The 25,335-nt window shown below is 34.6% G+C and overlaps 1 protein-coding gene across 14 annotated transcripts in view; it reads right to left on the reverse strand.

Moving 5' to 3' along the window:
• The window catches only part of CEP170 (centrosomal protein 170), a 121,637-nt gene that overhangs the window by 78,660 nt on the left and 17,642 nt on the right, over window positions 1–25,335 (reverse strand). For 11 of the 14 annotated variants that reach the window (XM_073216696.1, XM_073216698.1, XM_073216693.1 and 8 more), the window contains exons 2-4: window positions 13,773–13,918; window positions 8,585–8,674; window positions 1,294–1,375 (exon numbers count right to left, since the gene is read on the reverse strand). In XM_073216696.1, coding sequence (XP_073072797.1) covers window positions 1,294–1,375; window positions 8,585–8,674; window positions 13,773–13,877 — 277 coding nt within the window. In that variant the 5' untranslated portion in view covers window positions 13,878–13,918. Of the gene's footprint in view, window positions 1–347; window positions 1,260–1,293; window positions 1,376–6,837; window positions 7,665–8,584; window positions 8,675–13,772; window positions 13,919–16,207; window positions 16,349–25,335 lie in introns of those variants that run through there. The other 3 variants (XM_073216687.1, XM_073216694.1, XM_017673962.3) reach the window with 3 other exon arrangements.

The raw sequence follows: 25,335 nt of genomic DNA on the forward strand, positions 1-25,335 counted from the left end.
TCATGTTCTTATGTTTTAAAAGAGCTGGTATCAAATTGATTAAAAAGATACTTAAATCCAACATGTATTTGTATTTATTTTTTATGAAACTTACACTGGTGGAAAATGACCCACGAATCAAAGCACTGATGCTAATTCTTTATCATTTTATGTGATACGTATATATTAAAAAGTATTTAAAACATGTAACTCAAAATATTCATAAGTTTAGTGGTCTCACTTTCATGTTCCTTTGGCTCTCCAAGTATAATTTTTTTTCCAAGTATAATTTTTATAAATTCTAAAAAAGTTAAATCTAAAAGATTAGTTATAGTGTAAGATTAATTTTTCAATGTTAGTACACTTACTTTAAGCATCAACTCTTCTTAGCTCAGACCACATTTTTCCCACTAGAGTGAAAAAATTTCATCCAAGTTGCCAATTCATTTAACATCAATTCCTTCTTAATGAAGTCCAGATAAATGGAACTGAAAAAATTAAAACTCAAAGTAAGCATTCAGCATAATGTGGAATATCTGTATTTTAATTAAATAAAAGTCCATTTTACAAAGCTTTTGCCTTGTATGAGTAGAAGTGTTTTTCATCAACCGTGTCCCTTCTCTTCAACAGTGATTCTTTACCCACCCTACGTACTAGGACACAGTCATGTCCCTGTTTAGTCCTCAGAATTTTAAACAAAAGAATTTCAAATCCATATTAAATGCATAATACTTAAGGGAGTATCAGTCTCTGAGACATAGGACATTGAAAATTTTCAATTAAATAGGCAATAGCAATGAACTGCATTAAGAGGAGTAAAAGTAGGGATGGAAGAAAAAAATAGGAGGGAGGGAAGGAAACAAAGCGTTAAATTCTTCCTAGGAGTTTGATCTGTGCCATTATCATCCAACCCTAAAAAAAAAAAAGAAAAATCCCTGGGCTGGACTAATATTAAATACTTTCTGGTCCTCTCCCCAGTTACATTCTTTGATCACCAAATTACAGATGCAACAGCACTGCAGGGAGACTTCTGATGATACTGTATATGGGTGTGGGGGGCTTACAGGGGAAGCTGAGTCCATTAACTTTTCGAGGACTGCTTTTAGGAACAAGCACAATAACCAAATATATATATGTGTGCATATGTACATAGATATTTTTATATATATTATTTTTAAACATGTATTTTAATATAGGAGCACACAGACTACTATTACGCCTATATTGTGAATTCTTATGTCTCAATAAATGTTACTTTATACCAGAGAACAGATTTTTGAAAAAATTTAATAAATGCACAAAATCACAGAAGGATATCATATCCAAATCTCAGCTTATCTTCAAGTTTCAAGGTGATATAAGTCTGTTCTGGAATCCTTATGTCATTCACAAAAGTCTACAAGGGAAGGAAAAAGATGTTATGTTATTACGTGAAGTAATATCAACTATTACATTTCAGACAAATATATATAATACGTGGTAAATACAGCTTGTCTATTAAAAAATGTGCCAGGCATCTTATAGGCTGATAAGTTATTTCACGCAAAGCCCTTTACCACTATTAGCAGTACCACACAAAAACCCACTTGCAGTGCCTCTAAGTTCGCCATGCTGCCAAGACAAACTGAGGCACCTAAAGGTGATTCCAAGAAGAGCTCCTCATTTGATGATGGCAAACTGTAAAGGGTAAAAATACCTTACTCTCAACATATCATCAGGGTCCACTGGACTCAGTTTCAGCTTTTCTGGACAATTCTAACTATTTGTGAGGTTTGAAATTTCATTACTTTTATTCTTAGAATTCATCCAAAGAATAAAAAAAAACTTACTTTTTAAAATATGGAATAAAACTCGTTCTATTTTACAATTACGATATGAGTCTTTAGGACTTCATGACCTTTTATGACTCTGAGATACATCATAGGGTCTGAGTGATTTTATTTTTTCTGTATCTTGAAACATTCTGCTGTTTTAACATCCCATGATTATTTCTTCATTACTAATTATTTCTAAACTGCCAAAAATGACCAAAATAATAATAGAATAAAGAAATTACCTACTTAGAACATCACTATCCAACAGAAATACATTGCAAGCCACAAATCCAAGCTATACATACACTATTAAATTTCCTAGTAGGCAAATTAAAAAAGTAAAAAGAAAGCAGTGAAATTAATTCTAATAATATGCTTTTAATTTAATCCATATGTCCAAAATAGTACCATTTCAACAAATAATAAATATAAAATGCAACAGGATATTTCACATTCTTTTTCTGGATTCTTTTTAGACTAATCACATCTCAAGTACTCAAAAACCACACATGGCTAATGGCTACTGTAGTGAAATGCAGAGGTAGGAGGATGATGCAATCATGAAATAAATCACCACTATTGCATCAACCTTTAGTTTTCTTACTGCATTGCCCAAAATACTGCACCATCTTTCCAAGAAGATATAAAAGATACCTGGTGACATTATCTTGGTCCTTTTTTTTTTAGCTATCAAATAGTATGACTTAAGAATTCAGAATTTTTCACTTAACATCCATAAAGGCAAGGAGAAGAAAACAGGAGGACATTTCACCATTATGAGATGAATAGAAAAGACAGCAGCATTCTAGTCTCTAATAGTAATGATAAAACTGTAACAATGTAAGAAAATTCAACAAGAACTTGAACCATTCTGTATTTTAAAAGAAATTTTGACAGTATTCTTTCATTTTCTGATGTTTGTATTTCAATTCATAAGTTAACTTCTGTATCATCTTTCCATTTAGTTACCTTTGTATAGATAACATGTCTTGAGCTTTTGTCTACTTACAAAACTAAGTGGAAAGATGATAGAGAAGTTAACTTTTGAATTGATCTTCTGTTGCCCATAAATCTAAAAATAAGGAATGTTTTGCAATTATGAAAGAAAGATGGCTATCCTCTTAGTAAAATTTTAAGCTGCCAAAGTCCTAAAAATAATGCATTTTGACCATGGAAGAGCAAGAGGTAGAAACCATGATCAGCTAGAACCAGCTAGAGAATGTACTTGAAATCTGGAATCAACATTTATAAAATGGATATATTTTCCAGGTGAATGTATGACAACTGATGAGAAATACCCATTTTGTGTATTATATGTCTTTTGAAACCAGGAAAATATGGAATAAAAATTTGAGTATAGTGTATTTAATTTTATTAAAATTGCAAGCTTTTTTATTATCCTTTTATCCTTACTTCTGCAAATTATTTGTAAAAAGACTTAGGGGTCCATCGGACATAGATGGTCAATGTTGATAACGATTTTTCCTGGCATACTGTAATTTAAAGACCTAGAATTTGCTATATTTATAGAACATAGAACAGTAATATACTTAACTGCCCAGAATGCAGGCATCATATAAATACGCAATAAGTTTTTGTCTGAAATTTTCCATTTTTTCCTACTTGGAAAGCCTCCCTCCTTGGTGAGGATGTTTAGAAGGGTCCTGAATGACATACAGAAAAGTACATAAGAAGATTATGATGTAATAATGATATAATTTTCCCAAAAAATTTTCCGTTTTTTTTGTACTTGGAAAACTTCCCTCCATGGTGAGGCTGTTTAGAAGGGTCCTGAATGACATACAGAAAAGTACATAAGGTGATTATGATATAATGGTCATACTCTCAAATTCCTATGCAAAACTGGCACTTTATAGTATGTCACGGAATACCAGTTTTTAAGTCTACCAAAAAAATTAGAAGAAATTACAATCTTAATTACAAGCATGGATATATAGAGACACTTGAGAGCACACCATAGAATGACTTAATGAGTCATCCTAAATCACAAGCTTCCAACATGCTTCACAGAAAGGTTGAAACGTTAATGTAAAGAAAATTCGAAGGCTTCAGGCATTTATAAACTCCAATGTCAGGGTCATTTCTAAAATGAACATTTTAGAGTGTTTTAAAACTGGTATCTTATGTTCACCAAAATATTCTTTGTATGATTACAAAACAGAAAAGCTAAGGAAAATGATGGAAAAGAAAATATTAATTCACTCATGTGTGGTATGCAGAAGATAAAGTTAATACACCACATAACAGGAATACCACAGTTCTAAGTCAATTTTATTTAAATGTTTCTCAATCTAAAACACCACAATTCCTCAAAAGGCCTAAGATGACTTGTAAGATCCACTTAAAGCTTAAGATTGCTTAACTCTTTTAAAACATTAAGCACCTACTGTGTGTCTAACATGTGTACTAGATACTTTCAGAGATAAAGAAACATTATTTTAACATACTGGCATTTATGATAGAAATATCCCCTAAGATCTAAAAAGGCTTAGGAAATATGAGCCAGACACAAAGTTTCACCTCACATAAACTCAAGTGAAAATATCTGGGTGGATAAAGTCTCCGATAAGTCAAAAATTCGAAAAGGAGAGAAAATTTTCAAAAGTAACAGGAAAAAAATCATTTTAATAAATCAATTATGAAGCATTTTAATAAATTAAATGTGTAAAGAAAAAGTTTTGTTTCTTATGTTAACACATTTGATTTGCTCACACTTCTACCTGGTAGGTAGACATGTAGACAACGAGACAGAGAGTGACTAACAATCTCAGAGTTCAGAAATGGAACTGATGGGTTTCAAATTCAGGTCTCTGAATGATGTATCACATTTTCTTCCACATCAAGGAAGCTTGTGTGCTGAAACCGGGCCAGCTCGTCAAACTCCCCCATGCCAACCAGTAATCTCACTATCAGCAAACTGAACTAAATAAATACTTATTTTATTTATGTACAACTGAATTACATAGTTGATAGCATAATACCATATAGCCACCATGTATTATGTTAATGCTCTGGGCAATCTGAACTGACTGGCCAGGCACACAACCATCTTAATCCCACTGCCAGTGACAGAGGTCACCTCTTCCTTCCTAACCATTCATTTCATACCTTCTCCCTTCTATCCCACACTAGTCTGATGCTGGCAGGAACTCCTGTGTGAAAAGGGGACACAGCAGGAGCTGGAACACAGGAGGCCCAAGGGGCAGTCTAGTAACAAAAGGCAGAATTGGAATGGTATGGGGGTGACATGGAAGAGGCCATGGTGACTCCCAGAGGGACAAGTGTTCCAGTAGAGGGAGGAGACAGGACCAACTGAAAGTAAACAAAGGTTCTCACAAAAAGAGAGGCTTCTAGGGGCTTACAGGGAAATGGCCTATAGAGTATCAGCTACAAAACCAGTCCCAGCTTTCCCAGGCAGTACACAACCTCATTTCTGGCAGCAATAGCATCATGTGTAGATCTAGGTCCCTGGGGAGTGTATTTTAGGGTAGGATGAAAGGAAGTAGGAGTGGAAGTGGTCACAGGTAGAGTTACTTATAAGTTTAGCTGGTAAGTGCTTTTTAAAAAAACAGCACTGTACTCACTGAAAAGTATGCAGGCTATGGGATGCTAAACCTGTCTTCACAAATGCTTTTCTTACCACTTTGACAATGATAACTAATACTTACTGAATGCTTACAAGGCATGTTCTAAGCATTTACAATTATTAACTTCTTTACAGCTTTGTAACAACCTGAAAGGACTACCATTTTACTATTTTTCTTAAAAAAAAAAACCTGAGGAACAGAAAAATTAAGTAACCAGTTCAAGGTTACATCACAGTAAGAATTCCAAGCTGGGCTCATAACCAGTACATTGTGCTCCCTTACTTCTGAAATTACTACTTTTAACCTGATGCTCAAATTTCTGGAATGCTATAAATACTAAGGGTAAATAGGCTGTGAATAATAGTCCACAAGTTCTCTTATGAATGAAATGCATGACAGTTGGTAATTCATAGATTGGCTACCAAACCATTCCAGCAGATTTCCTAGGCTGTCATTTGGGTAACAGTATACTTATCATTTGTATAATGCTTGTTAAAGTTCTATTATTGGCACACACTCTCATGTATTGTCACATTTATTCCTTGAAACAATACTACAGAGGGTTACCATTTCACTATTTTAAAGCTAAAACAAGGTAGCCAGATTTTGCATTGAGTCTTCATACTCATAAACTCATTACATGTTCACACAACTTTGGGAATCAATATGAATAAAATTTAAGGAAACTGCGTTCCAGAGAGGTTAAGTAATTTGACCCAGGTGATTCCACTGGTAAATTAGACTGAAATTTAAATCCAGGTCCTGATTTGAAGTTCAAAATGCACACATTGCTGAGTTATTTCACAAAGTTATTGCATACAAACAAGTTATGAGAAAGGCTGGCCTGGAGAAATATAGAAGTTAATAATCGTTCACCTGAGTTTTTTTTTTTTTCAACCAACACCGAATAATTTTTATATTTGATTAGTCATTTAAAGGATGAAAGTATTGTGATGTAATTCTCACTTATTATCTTCCAAGTTAATAATATAAAGACAGCTATGAACAGCATATGGCCAAGATGAACTTTCGAGGCTTAAAACCAAATGTAACATTGTTAAAATATTTCACATATAGAGGTAATTAAAATTTTTCCTATAAAGTCCTTCATATAGAAAATTAATACAATTACATATAAAAATGATTTACCATGTCTATGCACTGTGCAGAGTCCTGAGCTAGGCCCTGCGGTATATTTATAGAAGCAAAAGGCTCCTGCAGGAGCTCAGAATCCAGTATAGTGACAGACATATAAAAGAAGTTTTAATATAAGGCTGATAAAGTACCCAAAATAAGAGATTAAAACAAAGGTTTTTAGGTATGGAGAAGGAAGAAAGAATTCTGTGAACAAGAAAAGAGTATGAAACCAGCTCATGTTCCCAAGAAACTGTATAGACAATAATACAGCAATTCAGAAGATTGTTGGTTGCTTTTACCTGTAATGGTTAAAAAAGTCTTCTTTAAGGAGATGAGATGAAAGCTTGACCTCACTGAATGGCTTGACTTTATATTTGAGAAGCATGGAAGGCCATGACCTAAAAATGTAGAAATACACTCTTGGGAGACAACAAAGTATGAGTTAACTTTAGAAAATATAGGTGGAAATGTGGTTTGATGCCAGGTGGAGGACTTTCTACACCAGAGTGAAACTAAGTGAAGCACAGCCATTGTGCCTTAACAAATACGGAATGTGACCTAAACGCCAGTGTTCACTGTCGCTTCTTCACACTGCCACTTTGAAGGTACTTTTGTGCTGCTGCAGTGAATTGTTTCCTAATCCTTCATCTGAGTTTCTACCTTGTCTGCCTATCTCCTACTGATTTAATCCAGACACTCAACATATTAACAACATCAGCCAGTAAATATTCCTAAATACCTTCTCTTTGCTCCCTTCAGGAAGAAGTAGAATTTGGGTTTGTTTTTAAAAGTAAATACAATGTTTATAAATGACAAGGCAGATGGGAGAACTACTAGACTAAGAAAATCTAACAAATTATTTATATAGTCAATATCGTAGGAAAACTAGTGTTTTGGAGGTACAACAAGGGAAAGTGGAGCATGAATCTGGGAAAGTGGGTGATGCCAAATGTGAGGTGTTTCAGTTCAAATTTGAAGAGTTTGGTCTTAATTCTATGTTTTATGAGAAACAAATACAGGCTTGAATAAAACCAACAGAAAAACATGCCCACAAAGAAAGTATCTCAACAAATAAACACAGAAGTCCTTCAATAGCAGGCCAATTCAGATAGGAAAAAAAATGTTTTACTGTATTCACCAAATTTCTACATGTTCTTTCATATAATGCTTAATGTATATTTGAAAAGTAGCAACAGACAGAAGCAGCTGGGATACATTTAGTTTCTATAAAATTCATTTTAAGAATTTCAACAAGCACAGACATAGAAAAATACTATATTTGTTTATGTTAGCTAAGCCATAAGAAAACTGAAAAAACTATGATAAATAATTCAGTACTTTAGCATTTTCTTATTCTGTAGGTACGTATATTCTGTCAGTGTGGAAAGATCAAATGAAGAATTAGGAAACAATTCACTGCAGCAGCACAAAAGTACCTTCAAAGTGGCAGTGTGAAGAAGCGACAGTGAACACTGGCGTTTAGGTCACATTCCGTATTTGTTAAGGTACAATGGCTGTGCTTCACTTAGTTTCACTCTGGTGTAGAAGGTCCTTCACCTGGCATCAAACCACATTTCCACCTACATTTTCTAAAGTTAACCCATACTTGGCTATCTCCCAAGTAACTCCCAAGAGTGCTTTCCTGCATTCTTAGGTCACAGCCTTCCATGCTTCTCACATATAGTCAAGCCATTCAGTGAGGTCAGGCTTTCATCTCATCTCCTTAAAGAAGACTTTTTTAACCATTACAGGTAATAACAACCAACAATCTTCTGAATTGCTATATTACTGCCTATACAGTTTCTTGGAACATGGGCTAGTTGCATATTCTATTGCACAGTCCCCAAAGTACTATGTACCTACTGAGCATTTAATGTAAAATGTGAACTAAAGAAAAGCAAATATAAGACAAACAGGAAGTGTAATCTGATTTGCCATCTTACAATATTGTCTGCCTATCTATCTCCTTCTGCTTTAATCCAGTCACTCGACATGTACATCAAAAACAAATATTCAAATAAGACAAAACATGTATTCTTAACTTACCCCATTCAGGCTGCCCAAATCCTTCACCAAATGTTCATCTGTAGAGGCATCGTAATTGATTACAGCATGCTGTTTATCCACACTACGAGACTGAAATGAATTTTTCTAAGTTAATGAAGTCAAGAAAATAGTAAATAGCATACACAAAGATTTTGGGCTATCTACTTATATTAATAGCATAGTAGGTGATTATAAGGCAACATCAAATAAAAGTGGAGTAAGTATTGTGTTTTTACACAACACAAATTTGGCACTACTCCCCAAAGAGGAAAGTAGCCAAAACTTAACGACATTCTTTCCTACCAAAGTCATACATTCTACTTTTGAGAGAATTTTAACCAGCTAACTTTGTTAAACGTATCAAGTGATAATTTTTATAATTCAAAACCATCAAGTGGAAATCATGTGAATTTTAATTTTACAATGTTTATTATGTCTTATTGTAAAAAAAAAGATTTTATAGGATTCTTCTTTCAATACAGAAAACTGTAACAAATTATATGAGAAGTCCAAAGACTTAGAGAGAAGGGACATAATGTGATACACTCCTGAATAAAACTATCCTCACTTAAAACACGGGTCCTAAAACTGGAATTAATGGGACAACTCTAAGAGGGAAAGGGAGACAAAGTCAAAGAAAAAAGGAATTAAAACTGCAAAAAGACTTTTGCAAACTGCTTTTCAGTCTCTTCTGAAGTAGACACACACACATACTCCACAGTTCAGTGAGTTGTCTGTAGATGGAAAACACCTGAAGGATGTACTTTTTACTGAAAGGAAATAGCAGTATATCCATTGGAAAAAATACTCAGAACCAGTGAACCTAACTCAATAACCATTTATTACAGGTTACCATGTGAACGTTGGATACTAAAAGCAAATGAAGCATCCATAAAAGGGAGATGTGACTTCCAGTTTCCAGTCGAACACGTTAAGACCTTGGAAGTCATCACTCCCATCCTTACACAAAGAAAAAAGTTGAACAAACTGAAAATAAAAAAGTTATCTTAGTTTCATCAGGGAATTGATAAAACATAACATCAACTGCCACCCTGCAAAATGGAGAGAGAGGCAAATGCAGGGAATCATAGCTTCCTGGGAGCAGAAACCTCTCCAAAAGCCAGCAACCAGTCGGAAAATGTGGAGGTAAAGTGACTAACTGCTGGGGACCTGAGTGTGAACTAGCTTGAAAGATGAAAACTAGGGCACAGCCTTGGGGGAACATAGCTCTTCCGTGAGTTTAACTCCAGAAGCCCCACGGGGACCTCAGGTGATGACTAGACAAAAAACTTCCTGTGCTTCCCACAGGGTGAGGGGAAAGTAGGTATTCTGAAATACACCCTAAGCGTTCAGTTCTCTTCACCTGCCTGCCCTCGGGGAAAACTATTTTAGCAGTGCCTAGATGACATGGGAAAAAGGAAACACCCATGCCAGCCTCCTCTAGCTTCCTGTCATCTAAAGAGGGGGCCAGGACAGAAAAATGATGCTGAGATGCACTCAGGAAAGTCATGGCCCCACTGAGAGACTGAGAACTCATCCTAGCATTACAGAATGCTTCTCTTCCCCTACCTTACCATCACATCAACAGGGATTTACATGTATTCTTAAGAACAACAAGGCATTAAAATGGAAATATATACAAAGCACAGATTATTTAAGAAAGGGGCTCTAGGGAAACAGGGAAGACAAAAACAAGGGCACTCGAGGACACATTAACCTCTGACATTTTCAGCTACTGCAAACGGTACTCAAGGTCTGACTCCCAGCCACATCAACAAAATGGCAAGGTTGGCAATTACTGATATAACAATACATTTGTAAATTCTAGTTGAATTGACCCTTTCCAAATAAACAGTACTGAAATTAAGTCTTCTTCCCAATTAACTTAAATTCCATGTTGAAAAAGTTTTGGCCTTTCCTTTCAGAATACAATATTAAAGGACCTGACATTAGAAAGAAATAGTAGGTGACTTAAAACAATCTTCCAAGAAAACCTAAAGATTCATCACTTCCATACTCCTGTTCTTCTTGAAGGTTTTAAGAGTTGTTTTTTGGCTTTGTTTTATTTTCTTTGAAATCCCAATTTTTCTAGGACAAACTGCAAATCTCAGAATTAAGTGTAACTTCATAAAAGCAGTATTACCACTGCTTCTTTACCGCTTACCTGAAAAACCAGTTGTTATGGCAAATTACAACTATAACCACTGCAAAACATCTGCATTAAATCTAAAACTTACTAAAACTTCATTTTAGTCTTTACAGTTGTGTTTTATTAAACTGTTGTTCTGTTTAAAATAATGAAGAACTAAGTTCAGTTATTAGGGTGATAGGAAACAAATGTAGCACCACTAGAAAATAATTTCTCCTTATTATCAAGTTGAATTAGTCTTAAGGGTAAAAAATCTTTCCATGTTGTAAGGGAAGTGAGATTTCAAGTATACGTAGGTTCTCAATAAATACTGGATGGAGCATCATAAATAATCTTTCTGTGAGGAAAAACAATATGGAGAAAAAGCAAAAAACCTGAGAACAGTGTACTGAAATTCAACAGGAAAAAAAAAATTCAAGGAGAAAAATCTAAAATGAGAGCTGAGAAAAGGAAAATCATAAAGGAAAGTTAAAAGTTACTATTAGATACAGGAAATAAGTTAGAGAGCTGCTCAAGGAGCCAGGAATGGCAACTTTTGAGGGAAGCGGTCAACATGGATCAGACGTAAGGAGAAAAAAGTGGTTTGAAGAGGAAATAATTAGGAGAGCCACTTAACTAAGTTTACAACTTGCTAGAAACCTAGAATATCTGAAGTCTGATATGCATCCTGCCCTCAAAATGTTTATGGAAGTAGATAAGTACAACACCTACTACAAAATGAGGAGCACACTTAAGGCATAAGAAGATGACAGAGTCCAGCGAATCGAGATGCTATTCCAACTCTGGGGATTTAGGAGTGAAGGAATGAGGATGTTGTGTCAGGTAGGAAAAGCATCTTTTTGTTTATTTTTTAATAAAGAGGGTAATAACTTTTTGAGAAGGCTAGTCTTATGAACTCAAGGCAACTTATTTACTATATCCTCAGTAAGTTTACAACTCAGAACAAGTCATTCCCAATTGGGTAACTCTTCAAAAAAAATAACAGTGGAAACAAATCAATGTTTTTGGTTATCAAACGTTTTCAAGGTGTCAATGTTTATTAAGCACCATAGAAATTAAGCAGAAAATCCAGATCATATAACATAACACATCACGAGTGGTCAAGAAAAACTGAGTAAATTAGGAAGATTCGTTACTTACATCTAACCAGATAAGCCTTAATTAATCCATCTTCATTTCCAGATAATCAAATGCACATTTCCTCCAGATCAAACTGAGCCAAGAGAAAATGCACTGCAACTGAATTTTCACAACCCATTTGGGTATTTCAATGAAAACTTAATAATCTCTTGAAACCTGTAATTTAACCCCGATGAAGACTCTTCACTTTATCAAAGTTTCTGATACTGATGGGAAAACCTTAGCTGACCCAGGCTTAACTGCAAAGATAGCAGGTGCCCTATCTTGTTACCTTAAGCTTCTGGCAAAAATACAAGACTCCAGAAGTCCTTACCACAAGAAAAAAGATATTCTTTTTTAACTACATATGGGAAGTAGATGTTAACTAGACTTACTGTGATCATCTGTCAATAGATATAAATAGCCAATCATTGTTTTGTACAGCTGAAACTAATATAATGCTAATTCTATCTCAGTAATAAAAAAATGTTAAGAGTTTAATCATTGTCTCTTTATTGTCTACTTCCCCATAAGAGTATACCTCCTCCCTTTATGTTCTTTCTTTCCATAAAGCCCTCTTTCCAGGGCTTTGCATTGCCCTCTTGAGAATCCACTTCACTTGAAACTCTTCTTCATTCTCAAGCTCTCTGGAGTGGCTACCTCTGACTTTTTACCTTTAACTGAAATAATGGCTTTTTCTGAGAACACTATTTCCACTGCATTCCTTTAACATGTATGCTGTCCTTCTAAAGCCAACATGCTGTTGAGTTCAGAGATGCAGTCTGAATTCTTCCAGTTTACTACTCTCACCACTCCACCTTGCTGAGGAATCCAGAAAATCTCTGTAATACTCTATTTCTCTCATTGAATTTGTTTGAGGTGTCCTTGTATATGCAAGTGACTCATGTAGCTGTACAGTGGCTTTACTTTTGTTGTCTCAAAACTATAAAGTAAGTTCTTTAATTTTACAGTAAGAGTATATCTATACATATGCAAATCTGATTTTTCTAGGGATAAAGCAGGGTTCTCAATCTCAATGCTATTGATATTTGGGGCCCGAGAATTCTTTGTTGTGTGTGTTGTGGGGGTGGGGAGAAGTATGCCATCTACTTGGGATGTTTAGCAGCTCCCCTGACCTCTTAGCCTCTACCTACTAGATATTGCTACCTACTACTGCCTCCTGCCCTTGTAATAATCCATGTTTCTCCAGATACTGCCAAATGTCCCTTGTTGGGGGAAAGAGAAGCAGGATGGCCCCTACTGAGAACCACTGAGCTAACAGAATAAACATTTCTTCTCTAAGTACTTGTTTACAGTTTTTAACAACAAAAAAAGGGAATGAGATTTTTTTATTAAATTAAAATTATTCTAGATTGCCAGAACCTACTAAAATAACTAAATCCTCAAAAATCTGGAAGTCTACTTGTTTGCTAATTACATCACTAAATGATAACTTAAAAGTATCTTTTAAAAGTAACTCCTTTCTACATAGTTCAATAAATACCAATAATCTTTAGTTATGCTCAAAATACTGGAAGGTGTCATAATGAATATCTCTAAAAGAAGCAAAAAAACTAATTTCAGTATCACTGAAGTATCCATGATTAAAATTCAGTTGTATTTCATGCTATGCTAATTTTATGAATTAGTTACAGGTCTTATTTTTAAAGTATGTAATGCGATGCTTCTTCCTTAAGAATAAACTTCTGTACTCTGTTATCATTTTTCAAAATATACTCAAGACTCAGAACTTATTTTTAGATGATTCAAGGAGAAAAAATTAATTAAACTGGTAGGTAGAGCTACCAAAGGGAGAGTCAGAAAAGTTCAAATCTAAGAGGTGGTGTTCTCCAAAAGAGTAGAGTAGTATTTTATACAATTTCAGGTTTTGAGTGACAGATAGAAGGCTGATCCAATTACCTGCAACATGAGCTCACAGTCATCTCTTCCAACAAAAATCATTTCCCGTGGCAGCCTGTGGCGAGTGCCTCCACTGCTCACCAAAAACCAGGATGTTAAGCTCATTTTCTGCTTAGCTGCTAAGTCTTTGGCAAAGCTACGTCATCCTGCAGAGAGATATTCAGAAAAAAACATACATTTAGATGTTTTATGTTTTGTTTCTATCCACTAAATCCTCTAAGTAAGCCTAAGAATGGAACTGCAGTTGACATCTACCTCTGACTAAATAAACAGTCCAAAGGTCCCAAGAAATGACATATCTACCAAATTCTCATCAGCACAGTAATCCACAGACTCCACTAAGAGCGCAATTAAAAAGAAAGACATCAGTCATTTAAGTAGGTAGTCAAGTAATAAATGTTTATCATATTCCTGAGAGGCTCTGAGCATAAGCTTAAAAGGTCTATAACCCTAAACAAATGGTCACATTAGCATCATGTTAACTTCAGTAAACACTAGCAATATTATACAAATAAATGTCTAACTTACAAATGACTTAAGACTAAATTCAAATGAATATATATGATGTCTGATTAAGAATGACACAAACCAAAGAAATTGCTTCTTTGTCTACCAAGTGTAAATCGCTGAATGTACTTCCAAAAATGTGCAATTTCAATTTCTCTGTCCCCACATGTACTTTACTTTCTTAATGCATTTTCCTATAGCAGTGAATCTACTGACTTTTTGTTTTGGGGACCATTTTACATTCCTTTAAAAAAAAAGCACCCCAAAGAACATTTTGTTTACATGGGTTATACATATTAATATTTATATTACGAATGAAAACTAAAAAACCAGTGTTTATAATGTTTAAAACAATAAATCACTTTCATGCAAAAAATAACATTTTAATGAAAAAGAACTATTTCCAGAACAGATTAATGAGAAGAGTAGCACTATTTAACATTTTAAAAACCTCCTTAATATAAGACTTTGTACCTGCTCTGTGTTCAATCTTTTGTCAGATACTGTTTAACTTGAAATATTTAAAGAAGACCTGGCTTCACTCAGATAAATAGTTGGAAAAAGGAAATTTACTTTAATTGTCTTTTCCAATAATTGTAGTTTTCTTTGATACTATCTCAAAACTTCACAAGTGGTAGTTTCTTGAAAGTTATTTGCAACACAGAATAAAACTTTTCATACTATGTTACATGAAAATCTATCTCTGAAGGGGTTTTACAGCATCATGCAGTGATCATTTGGAAAAGACTGGTTCCCTGAGTTACACAGATCTTCCAGATGATGGCACACTTCATTGTCATTAATATCATCAACCACCTCACCGGAAAAATCTTTAAGTACTGGGGGGGCTGTTAAGTTTACGGTGGTAGAATCAACTTTTCTAAAATTCAAATTTTCTCTTGAAAACTACATTTTTACTGGCAAAAAATACTGTCAATTTTTTTCCTTAAGGTGACTGGTTCACTTTGTTTGCCAAATAGTCAAGTCTACAAAACCATTTCTGTGTGTCAATCATTGTTTGAAGTAAACACAGTGCTTGTGAAACAAGTGCCTAGGTTCAGCTCACAGTCCAGATAATGAAAAATGCTCTTCCTTGTGCACGTGGGTATACAGCATAGTGCTTTATGTGTGCCTCTCATTACTTACACAGAATATTAGACGTGACTCAGAGGTCAAGATTTAATAAAATTAATCACTTTTACCACTTCATGAAGGACATTCTTATGTGAAACTGGCTTTTTTTCTTAGCTGTAAGTGCATGGCAGTGAGGAATACATTTACTGTTCACAGTCTGGTACCAATGCCTCAATCTATGCTGAGGAGCCAGCTGTTTTACCAACCACTGTTTCTTTACTATCAATTCAAACATCAATACAGTAAGAAGGGCAAATAATATTTTGATATTACTATGAAAAAAGTTTTGACCTTGCGACCACTGAAATGCTTTCAGGGACTCCCAGAGGCATATGGACTGCACTTTGAGAATTACTGTCCTGGAGGATACAACTGTGTCATTAAGAGCATAAACACTGGAGTAGAAAGACTGACAGAAGAGTCTGACTCCTGGTCCCACCACTTTTTATACTGCCTGATCTTGGCAACCTTAGTTTCCTCCTCTGTAAAATGAGGAAAACAACAGTGTTTACTTAATGGTTTTTCTTATGAATCAAAAGAAAACTTCTTGTAAATTTTTTTGCCATGAAATGGCATATTCTCAGACAGTTTAATTAGAAGCAACTCTATTACAATGAAATGAAATATTCTGCAGTAAGAAACGTACCTATACATTAAAGCAAAATCCCATAAAATGTAGAATTTAATGTTAAGGTAAAAATTCTATACATTATAAATTTATCTACACATACATAAAACAAGTCTCACTAAACAGGCAAATACTTGTCTGTAAAGCTAAAACAATTAAGCCTTACTTCCTTCAGCTTATCTAGTCAGGTCAATTTATATGGATTCTTAAGTTTTCCATCCACCTAACTCCTTGATGCAGATGTTGTTTTAGTCTTCCATCTGTCTATCTTCTGTCAAATTGGTTTTGAGCATTTCATGGGTATGTCCTGGCCAAGTCAAAAAAAAAAAAATCAAAAAAGAATTTTACCCAAGAAAAACCCTCCAATCTAAATATTGTGTATAATTTGCATACTGTCTTTTCAATGAAGGACATAACATTTTAAAACATGACATTATTTTTTTTTTTTTTTTTTGAGAGGGCATCTCTCATATTTATTGATCAAATGGTTGTTAACAACAATAAAATTCAGTATAGGGGGGTCAATGCTCAATGTACAATCATTAATCCATCTCAAGCCTAATTCTCGTCAGTCTCCAATCTTCTGAAGCATAACGAACAAGTTCTTACATGGTGAACGAATTCTTACAGAGTGAATAAATTCTTACATGGTGAACAGTACAAGGGCATTCATCACAGAAACTTTCGGTTTTGATCATGCAATATGACCTATAAACCATCAGGTCAAATATGAATATTCATTTGATTTTTGTACTTGATTTATATGTTGATCCCACATTTCTCCTATTATTATTATTATTTTTATTTTTAATAAAATGCTGAAGTGGTAGGTAGATGCAAGATAAAGGTAGAAAACATAGTTTAGTGCTGTAAGAAGGCAAATATAGATGATCAGATGATCAGGTGTGTGCCTATGGACTAAGTATTAATCCAGGCTAGACAAGGGCAGCAAGACATCCACGGATGCAGAAGATTTCTCTCAAAGCAGGGGGGGTGAGGTTCTGAGCCTCACCTCTGTTGATCCCCAAATTCTCACCTGATGGCCCCCCTGCGACTGTGCCTGTCTTAGGTTGTTCCTCCCTTGAGGAATCTTACCCGTCTCTGGCTAACCAGTCATCTTCCGGGGCCATACAGGGAAATGTAAAGTTGGTAAGTGAGAGAGAAGCCATATTGTTTGCAAAGGTTAGCTTTTTACTTCTTTGCAGATTTATGCCCTGTGGCTTCTATGCCCAGCACTTGTCTCGAGGTATCTTTACCACCTGGAGGAATTATGATACTCGGTAAATTCGATATGAGGCACGAATTCTATTTAAGGTTTGTAATTAGGAAGGAAGAAGAAAAGCTATAGATGTAGCATATGAAGGAAACTTGGGAGGATTGATTATTTCTTTGACATATCTTCTTGTATAGTACCTTAATTAAAAACATGACACTATTAAGTAGGTCAATAGTCATATACTTATTTAAGCTAACTTAAAAGACTACAGAAAGCCATGTTGAAAATAAATCAAATTTGTCTAAATCCAGTAAACTAAAATGCAGAGCCAAACTCAGGCAACAGGAAGTTTCTTAACATTTTCAAAATCAAAAAATTTTATGTTATTCATATGCTATAAAACTGTTGTTTTAAGTATTAAGACAATATCAAGCATAATTATATAATATTCAAATATAATTCCACAAAATAAACATTTAATAATATAAAGTAATATACAAATAATGGCTTTTGATTTTTTGTGTTGACTTTCAATGAGGTTAAAAAGATAACTAAAAGAAAACATTTTCTGAAAAACAAAAATGAAACATATACTCCTCAAGACGAGTATTTACTGATTTGTTGGGGTGGGACAATGACCTAAAGTCTTCTTGTAGCTTCTCGGCAATGGGAAGGAATAAGACATAACACGAAGCTAAGGCCTCTCTCCTATCTAAGCCAGCTTTCTCACTGGTCCTTCAGTTTCAGTGCTTTTCTTACTGAGTAATACTGACGCTCACACATGGAGCAAACGGAAAACTGGCTGGGGGCTTCACCAATAACCAAGACATAGGTTTCAGCTCAGGGCCCTTTAAAGGGAGGGAAAAAGGGCTTTTGGGTTTGCTAATTGTACAAATATGCCCAAAGTCTTTACTGGATATGACAGCAGTTACTTTTCTTTGCAGTTCCTGAATTAACTAAGATGACATGCTTTGGAGGAGACTTTCTTAGTTAAAGCTTTAGTCCCTCATGCTTTCTGAGTGACTTCCAAAAACACCCCCACATGTTCTTGAACTTCAGGTATCTTATCTGTAAAAATAAAGAAATAAAAAAAAGAGATGAGAGTATCTAAAGGCAAAATGAAATACAGATATAGTATCTTACAGGACCTGGCACACAGGAGACACTCAATTAAGGTTCCTTTTCTCCCTCTACTCCTCATCTTTTCTGCCGAATAATACCCTAAGGTCGTAATTTGAAACTGGGAAGGTATCAAGCCAATAATGAACATATACTAAATATATGTCAGTGCTCTAACAATATTCACTTAAAGGAATATTTTAGAGTAAAAATTATGACAATATAATATGGCTTACGGCTTACTAATAAAATTTAAAATGTTATAGTCTTTATTCCAAATGTATTTCAATTCTAAAGTGGTAAATTTAATGGATCACTGATTAAAATTCCTAAAACACCTTCTCAAAACATGAAGATTTTTCAGGTCATTTTATGGATCTAAAGTCTTAGTAGCATACAAGCATCATTAATCTTTGTGTGGATTAGAGCCCTGGGCCCTCATACTATGACCTTTGCCCTGTGACTTTGCAATTCCTTCCATAGAGGTGGGGTGGAGGCTAAAATATGTTCAAGTAATTGGGCCTGCCCTCTTACACCTCTGCCAACACCAAAACAAAAACAAGCTCTTGCTAGCCTATTGGTTCAAGGTAAATAACAGAATGTGGAACAGACATTAGACAATATCAAGCATAATTATATAATATACAAATACGTACTATGTAACTCTCCAATAAACATGATACAAACCAAATATGGAAAGCCACAGTTAACATCATATTCAATGATAAAAAACTGAAATCTTAGCCCCTAAAATCAAGAACAAGGTAAAAATGCCTGTTTTCATCATTTTTAATCAACATAGTAACCAGAAGTTCTAGCCAGAGTAATTAGGTAAGCCAGAGAAATTAAAGCCATCAAAATTGGAATGGAAGAAGTAGAATTATCTTTGCCCAAAGGTGACATGATTTTACATGCAGAAAGCTTAAGATTCCACAAAAAACAAAGCAAAAAGGGAAAACAACAGCAACTGTTAAAGCTAATAGAGGAATTCAAAAAAGTTGCAGTCAAAAATGAATTGCATTCCTATTTACCAGCAATGAACAATCTTAAAAGGAAATTAAGAAAAAAGTCCATTTATAACAGCATCAAAAATTGTAAAATACTTAGGAATAAATATAACCAAGATGGCCCAAGAGTTACACATTGAAAAATACAAAGCATTGCTGAAATAAATTAAAGGAGACCTAAGTAAGTGGAAAGAAACCATCTTCATGTATATTAAGACTCATTAAGATGATAAGACAATCCAAAGAAACTACAGATTCAGTACAATCCCTATCAAATCCCAACAGCAATGTTTGAAGAAATAGAAAAACCTATCCTAAAATTCATATGGAATCTCAGGAACCCCAGAAAACCAAAGCAATCCTGAAAAAGAAAAGCAAAGTCAAAGGACTCCTACTTCCTGATTTCACAACTTCTGCAAAGCTACAATAATTAAAAAGGTATGGTGATGGCATAAAGACAGATTTATATACCAAAGGAATATAATACAGAGGTCAGAAATAAACCTTCACATATAGGGACTATTGATTTTTGACAAGGATGCCAAGACCACTTGTGGGGAAGAAGACAAGTCTTTTCAACAAATAATGCTGGGGAAAGTGAATACCTACATGCAAAAGAATGAAGTGAGACTCCTATCAAACAGCATATACAAAAGTTAATTCAAAATGGATCAAAGACTTAAATTTAAGAGCTAAAATTATATAAAATTCCTAGGAAAAAAAATAGGGAAAATTTGCATGACTTGGGGAATGACCTTTATTTAGGTAAGCATTTCTTAAAGATGATACCAAAGCACTGGCAACAGAAGAAAAAACAGATAAAGTGGACTTCATCAAAATCAACAATTTTTGTGCATCAAAGGACACTATCATCAAAAGACTGAAAAGAACAGGAGAAAATATCTGCAAATCATTTATCTGATTTATCTGATAGAGGATTTAATATCTAGAATATTAATCATGAGGGAAATGCAAATCAGAACCATAATGACATGCTACTTAACACCCATCAGGGTGTCTACTATCAACATCTGAAAAGAACAAGTGTTGGAAAGGAAATGGAGAAACTGGAGCCCTTATGCACTGCTGGTGGGGATACAACAATGTATAGGCCACTGCAGTTTCTCAAAAAGCTAAAAGAGAATTTCCATATCATCCAGCAATTCCAATTCTAAGTACACACTCAAAAGAACTGAAAAGTATAGACTCAAACAGATCCTGTATGCCAAAGTTCATTTCAGCATTATTTACAATAGTCAAATGGTAGAGACTACTGAAGTGTTGTCCATCAACAGATGGGTAAACAAAATATAGTATGTATTCAATGGGATATTATAAATATAAGTAAATATAAATAAAAAATATAAATATATATATATATAGTAAATATATAAATATAAATAAATGAAATTCTGATACACGTTACAACATGGATGAACCTTGAATATATTTTGCTAAGTGAAATACGCCAGTCATAAAAGGGCAAATATATGATCCACTTATATGAGATACCTAAAATAGGCAAATTTATAGAGACAGAAAAGTAGAACAGAGGTTACAAGGGCCTGTCAGAAGAGGAGAATGGGGAGTTTCTGTTTAATAGTTACAGAGTTTCTGTTTAAGATAATGAAAAAGTTCTAGAAATAATGATGTCAGTTATACACTGTGAATGTAATTAATGTTACTGAACTGTATGCCTAAAAATGGTTAAGATACTAAATGATATGTTATATATATTTTACCACAGTTTTAAAAAAAAGGAATTGTGAACAAAAGTCACTCAAGCCCTCCTCCCCCTGCCTTGTCTCTCCTTTTAATTTGGATATATAGCAAAACCTTGCTTTGTTCAATTTTGTATTTGTTTTTGTCTGTCTTAAAACAAGATATTTTGGACATTCAAGATTTCCACAGAACTGAGTTTTCCCTTAAAGCAGGAATTGGCTAACTTTGGCCTTCTGCCTGTTTTTGTGAATAAAGTTTTATAGGAACACAGAATAGCTTTTGCATTAAAACCACCAAGTTGAGTAGACGTGACAGAGATCATATAGCCTACAAAGTGTAAAATATTTACTTTTTGGCCCTTTACAGAAGAGGTTTGCCACCCCTATCTTAAAGTATCAATACCAGTTTTTAGTTGTACCATTTTGGATGCAACTACTTTAAAGTAGATTTCACATCTACCTACCGTTTACAATCCAAAGTACTGGACATTGTATTAGTGGCTCATGATTATCACTATTATCAACAATTATTAAACTGTGCTGTAAAGTAATGATTTCCTCAGATTTTATTAAGGATTATGGATGTATCTGCCCTAATACTATATAGTTCTACTTTTCTGAGACTATGTACTCACATTATTTTCTTTTTCTGCCTTCTCCAGCTTGTCAGTAGTCATTTTTCATTGTAATAGTCCCACTCTTTCTCAGTTAAGAATTACAAATATGAAAGCATACTATTGAGAAATGATTAAAATTTTCTTTGCTTCATTTAAAATGATTAACAATAAAACCAAACACAACTCAAAACTCTTCCATTCCTCAAACTAGCAATCCTCACTGTCTTTTCTAACACTGTGGTACACTTAATCTTAAAAGCCAACAACCTTAGATATGCAGTCTAGGCAAAATACAAAATTACCACATTAGGCTCAACTTCTGTGCTTAACTTCAGCATTTACAAAATCCCAGAGTATGAGAAAGTACAAAACAGATGGTGGTTGTCTTTCTATTAAGTCTTTCCCCATGACAGAGTAAACTGTTCTCTTTTCTATAACACTACAATACTAACACCCATTATGCTATAATTTAAGCTATAATTACATTTGCATAATGATATCACACCACTTCTGTATGATTTTGTCTCTAGTTGGTGAGCTCTCTGAAAGCAAGAAAAGTCTATCTTCCTCCAACCCCACTTCTTTCAGTACCAAATCCAGGCACTCTGAGCATTTAGGGTGCATAAAGACAAAGCAAGCAAACCAAAATCCTTGCCTCAAGGAACTCAGTCCTCAGGGAAGGCTGGTCAGTAGATGCCATGACAAAGAAGCCTAAGGTAATCCCAAACAGGAAGTTTTCATTACATCAGACTGGGGTGGGGACACGGGGTAGTGGATGGGGACCCTGAAGGAAGTATCACTCTAAGTCAGTGGAGAGCTGAAATAGAGACATTTTATCTCTGCATCCCCGGAGCCCAGCCCCAGTGTTTCACTTCTAGTGAGCATTTGACAAGTTATTTTTAATGAATGAAGAGTGGCTCTGGAGACGGTACAAGTCTTCTTGAGGTGGATAATCTGTATAAATCTCCAGGGATAGTAGGTGAAAAATTAGTCATCTAACCTTTGCTACAATTAAATCTAGCCATTAAATCCTTTTCACCCTCCCTGGTTCAGTTGTCTGTCTCATATTCTTTATCTCCTTGTCACACTAGCTTCTTTTCTGACAGAACTTTAAAGCTCTGACATTTGGAGGTCAGATGGAGGTAAACACTGCCCCCAGAAGCTTCGTCCCCAAATCTGTGTTCCTAGTCTCTTTAATTAGCTTTAAAAACCGACTCTTCTGTTAGGTAAGAGCTCTTTTCAGGATCTTCTGGCCAAAAACTTAATATTTAAGCTTTAAATTCAACAAAAGCAAACCAAAAACTCATGTTCAGCAGAGCACAAGCTTCAACTGCAATTTTAAGTTTCAACATTATGTACATTTTACTGCTTTTGTTTATTTACATTTAAAAATGTTGATTCCAGTCACATAAAATTCATACTGAGGGCTGATGGCAAGAAGAGTCTGAGTTATCTTAATTACTCTAATGCTAGAACTGTGAGGGAGGTGACAAGAGTACAGTTGATATGTAACATCACAATAGAACTGTGAAATAATGCATCACATAACCTACAGCAAAGTACAGTTTACTCAGGTACTAAATGATAAGTTATATATATTTTACCACAATTAAAAAAAAAGGTTTGAGGAAGGAAAACTATGATATGAAGGACCATCAGTGTGTGCAATTACTTGAGCTAAAACACATGTTAAGGGCAGTCTATCCTTATGCTTCTGGCAATCGGCTGGCTGATTCATCACCAAATGGCTTTACAGAAAATGAACCTCCTCTTATCCCACAACTCCTGCTATTGCAGACAGAGTAAGAAGTAAGTGGCCTCACAGTGGGACTATCAATCTATACATCTGAAAATGCTTTCCTCTAAGCTGTGCAATTCTTATTCTAATAAAATGTTATCTATTTACGTATCCATGTGATAACTTTTATTCTGGTACCAAGAGGCATGAAAGGTGACAATGTTCTCCATGGGGCTGGCCCAATGCTTAGCTCTGTTTGCTGGATGAATAAATAGTAGGAGAAAGATGTGATTTTCATAACAATTAAAACAACTTATAAGGAGAAAAATGATAAACTTTACCTCCTGAAATTGTCATTTGAATCAGGAATAAAGCGTATAAATTAAAATGAACTAAGCTGCTATATCAACTGACATATAGGGCTTATAACTTATGTCTTTAAAACATTTTAAGATTTTGCTTTTTTAATAGCAGCTTAAGGTTCACAACAAAGTTGAGGAGAAAGTTACAAAGATTTCACAATATCCTCTGTCTGTACACATGTACAGCCTCCCCCATTATCAGCATCCCCCCAAGAGTGATTCACTTTTTACAGTTGATGAACCTACACTGACACATCATTACCATCCAAAGTTCACAGCCAACATTAGGGTTGTCTCTTGTGGATGTACATTCAATGAGTCTGGAAAATGTATGGTGACATGTATCCATTCTTATTGTATCATGGAGTATTTTCACCTCCCTAAAAATCCTCTGTGCTCTGCCTATACATCTATCCCAAAACCAACCCCTCATCATTTTTTTGCCTCCATTGTTTTGCCTTTCCCAGAATGTCATACTTGGAATCTTACAGTACGTAGCCTTTTCAGATTGGTTTCTTTCATTTAGTGATAAGCATTTAATGTTCCTCCATGTCTTTTCATGGCTTGATAGCTTATTTCCTTTTAGTACTGAATAATAATATTCCATAGTCTGTTGCCTGCTGAAGCACATCTTGGTTGCTCCCAAGTTTTGGCGGTTATGAATACCAGGTCTTTTAATCCCATTATACCAAGTACCCAAAAGAGAAGTGAACACATTTTAAAAGAAATATATAAATTAAGGATTCATATTTCATATATTTTCCCTGTACTAACTCCTTAATAGCAAATACCCTCAACACCAAAGTCTCTGCCTTCTAACACCATATATTTCTGAAAATGAAGAGAAGAATTAGGGTTGCATTTCATCTAAGGACTCAGAATCAAATAAGATGCAGGTATGATTGATCCTGTTATAAAAGCAAATAGACATAATTTTCTGTGATATTTATAATAGGTAGCATTTATTGATCATGTACTATGTGCTAGATACTGTCAAGAAGTTCACACAAACCCACACACAATACAACTGTTTTTAACTGTAAAAAGTATGTTTTAGAAAATAGAAACACACACACCAATTACATAAAAGGATTCCATCTTATAGAGTACTATAAAATGAATCTATTTCTTCACTGACAAGTACTTAAGTACTAAGCATTACAGATAACAGGGAGAGAGAGTAAGGACCAAAACTGAAAAGGTTCCTGATCTTATAAGCAAAAACAGACAAAAAAAAGAGCTAAACAAATGAGTAAGACTTCAATAACAATGGGAAGACAGAAACATGAAAAAACAAAGAGAACAGCATGATGTAACAGTTTTAGGGCCGTGTTTAGACTAAGTGGTCCCCGGAAAAGAGCTCTCTGATAAAGTGACATACATTTAAAACACATTAAAAAATTTAGTACTGCTGTATAAGTAACTTGACCCAGGACAGATAAGGAAATACACTTTTGGAAAAAATTTATTTATTTTAAATTCCCACCCCCCACTTGGAACTGTACAGTCAATCC

This window comes from Manis javanica, chromosome 11, assembly GCF_040802235.1.
Source record: "Manis javanica isolate MJ-LG chromosome 11, MJ_LKY, whole genome shotgun sequence".
In the NCBI taxonomy this organism is placed as follows: domain Eukaryota; kingdom Metazoa; phylum Chordata; class Mammalia; order Pholidota; family Manidae; genus Manis; species Manis javanica.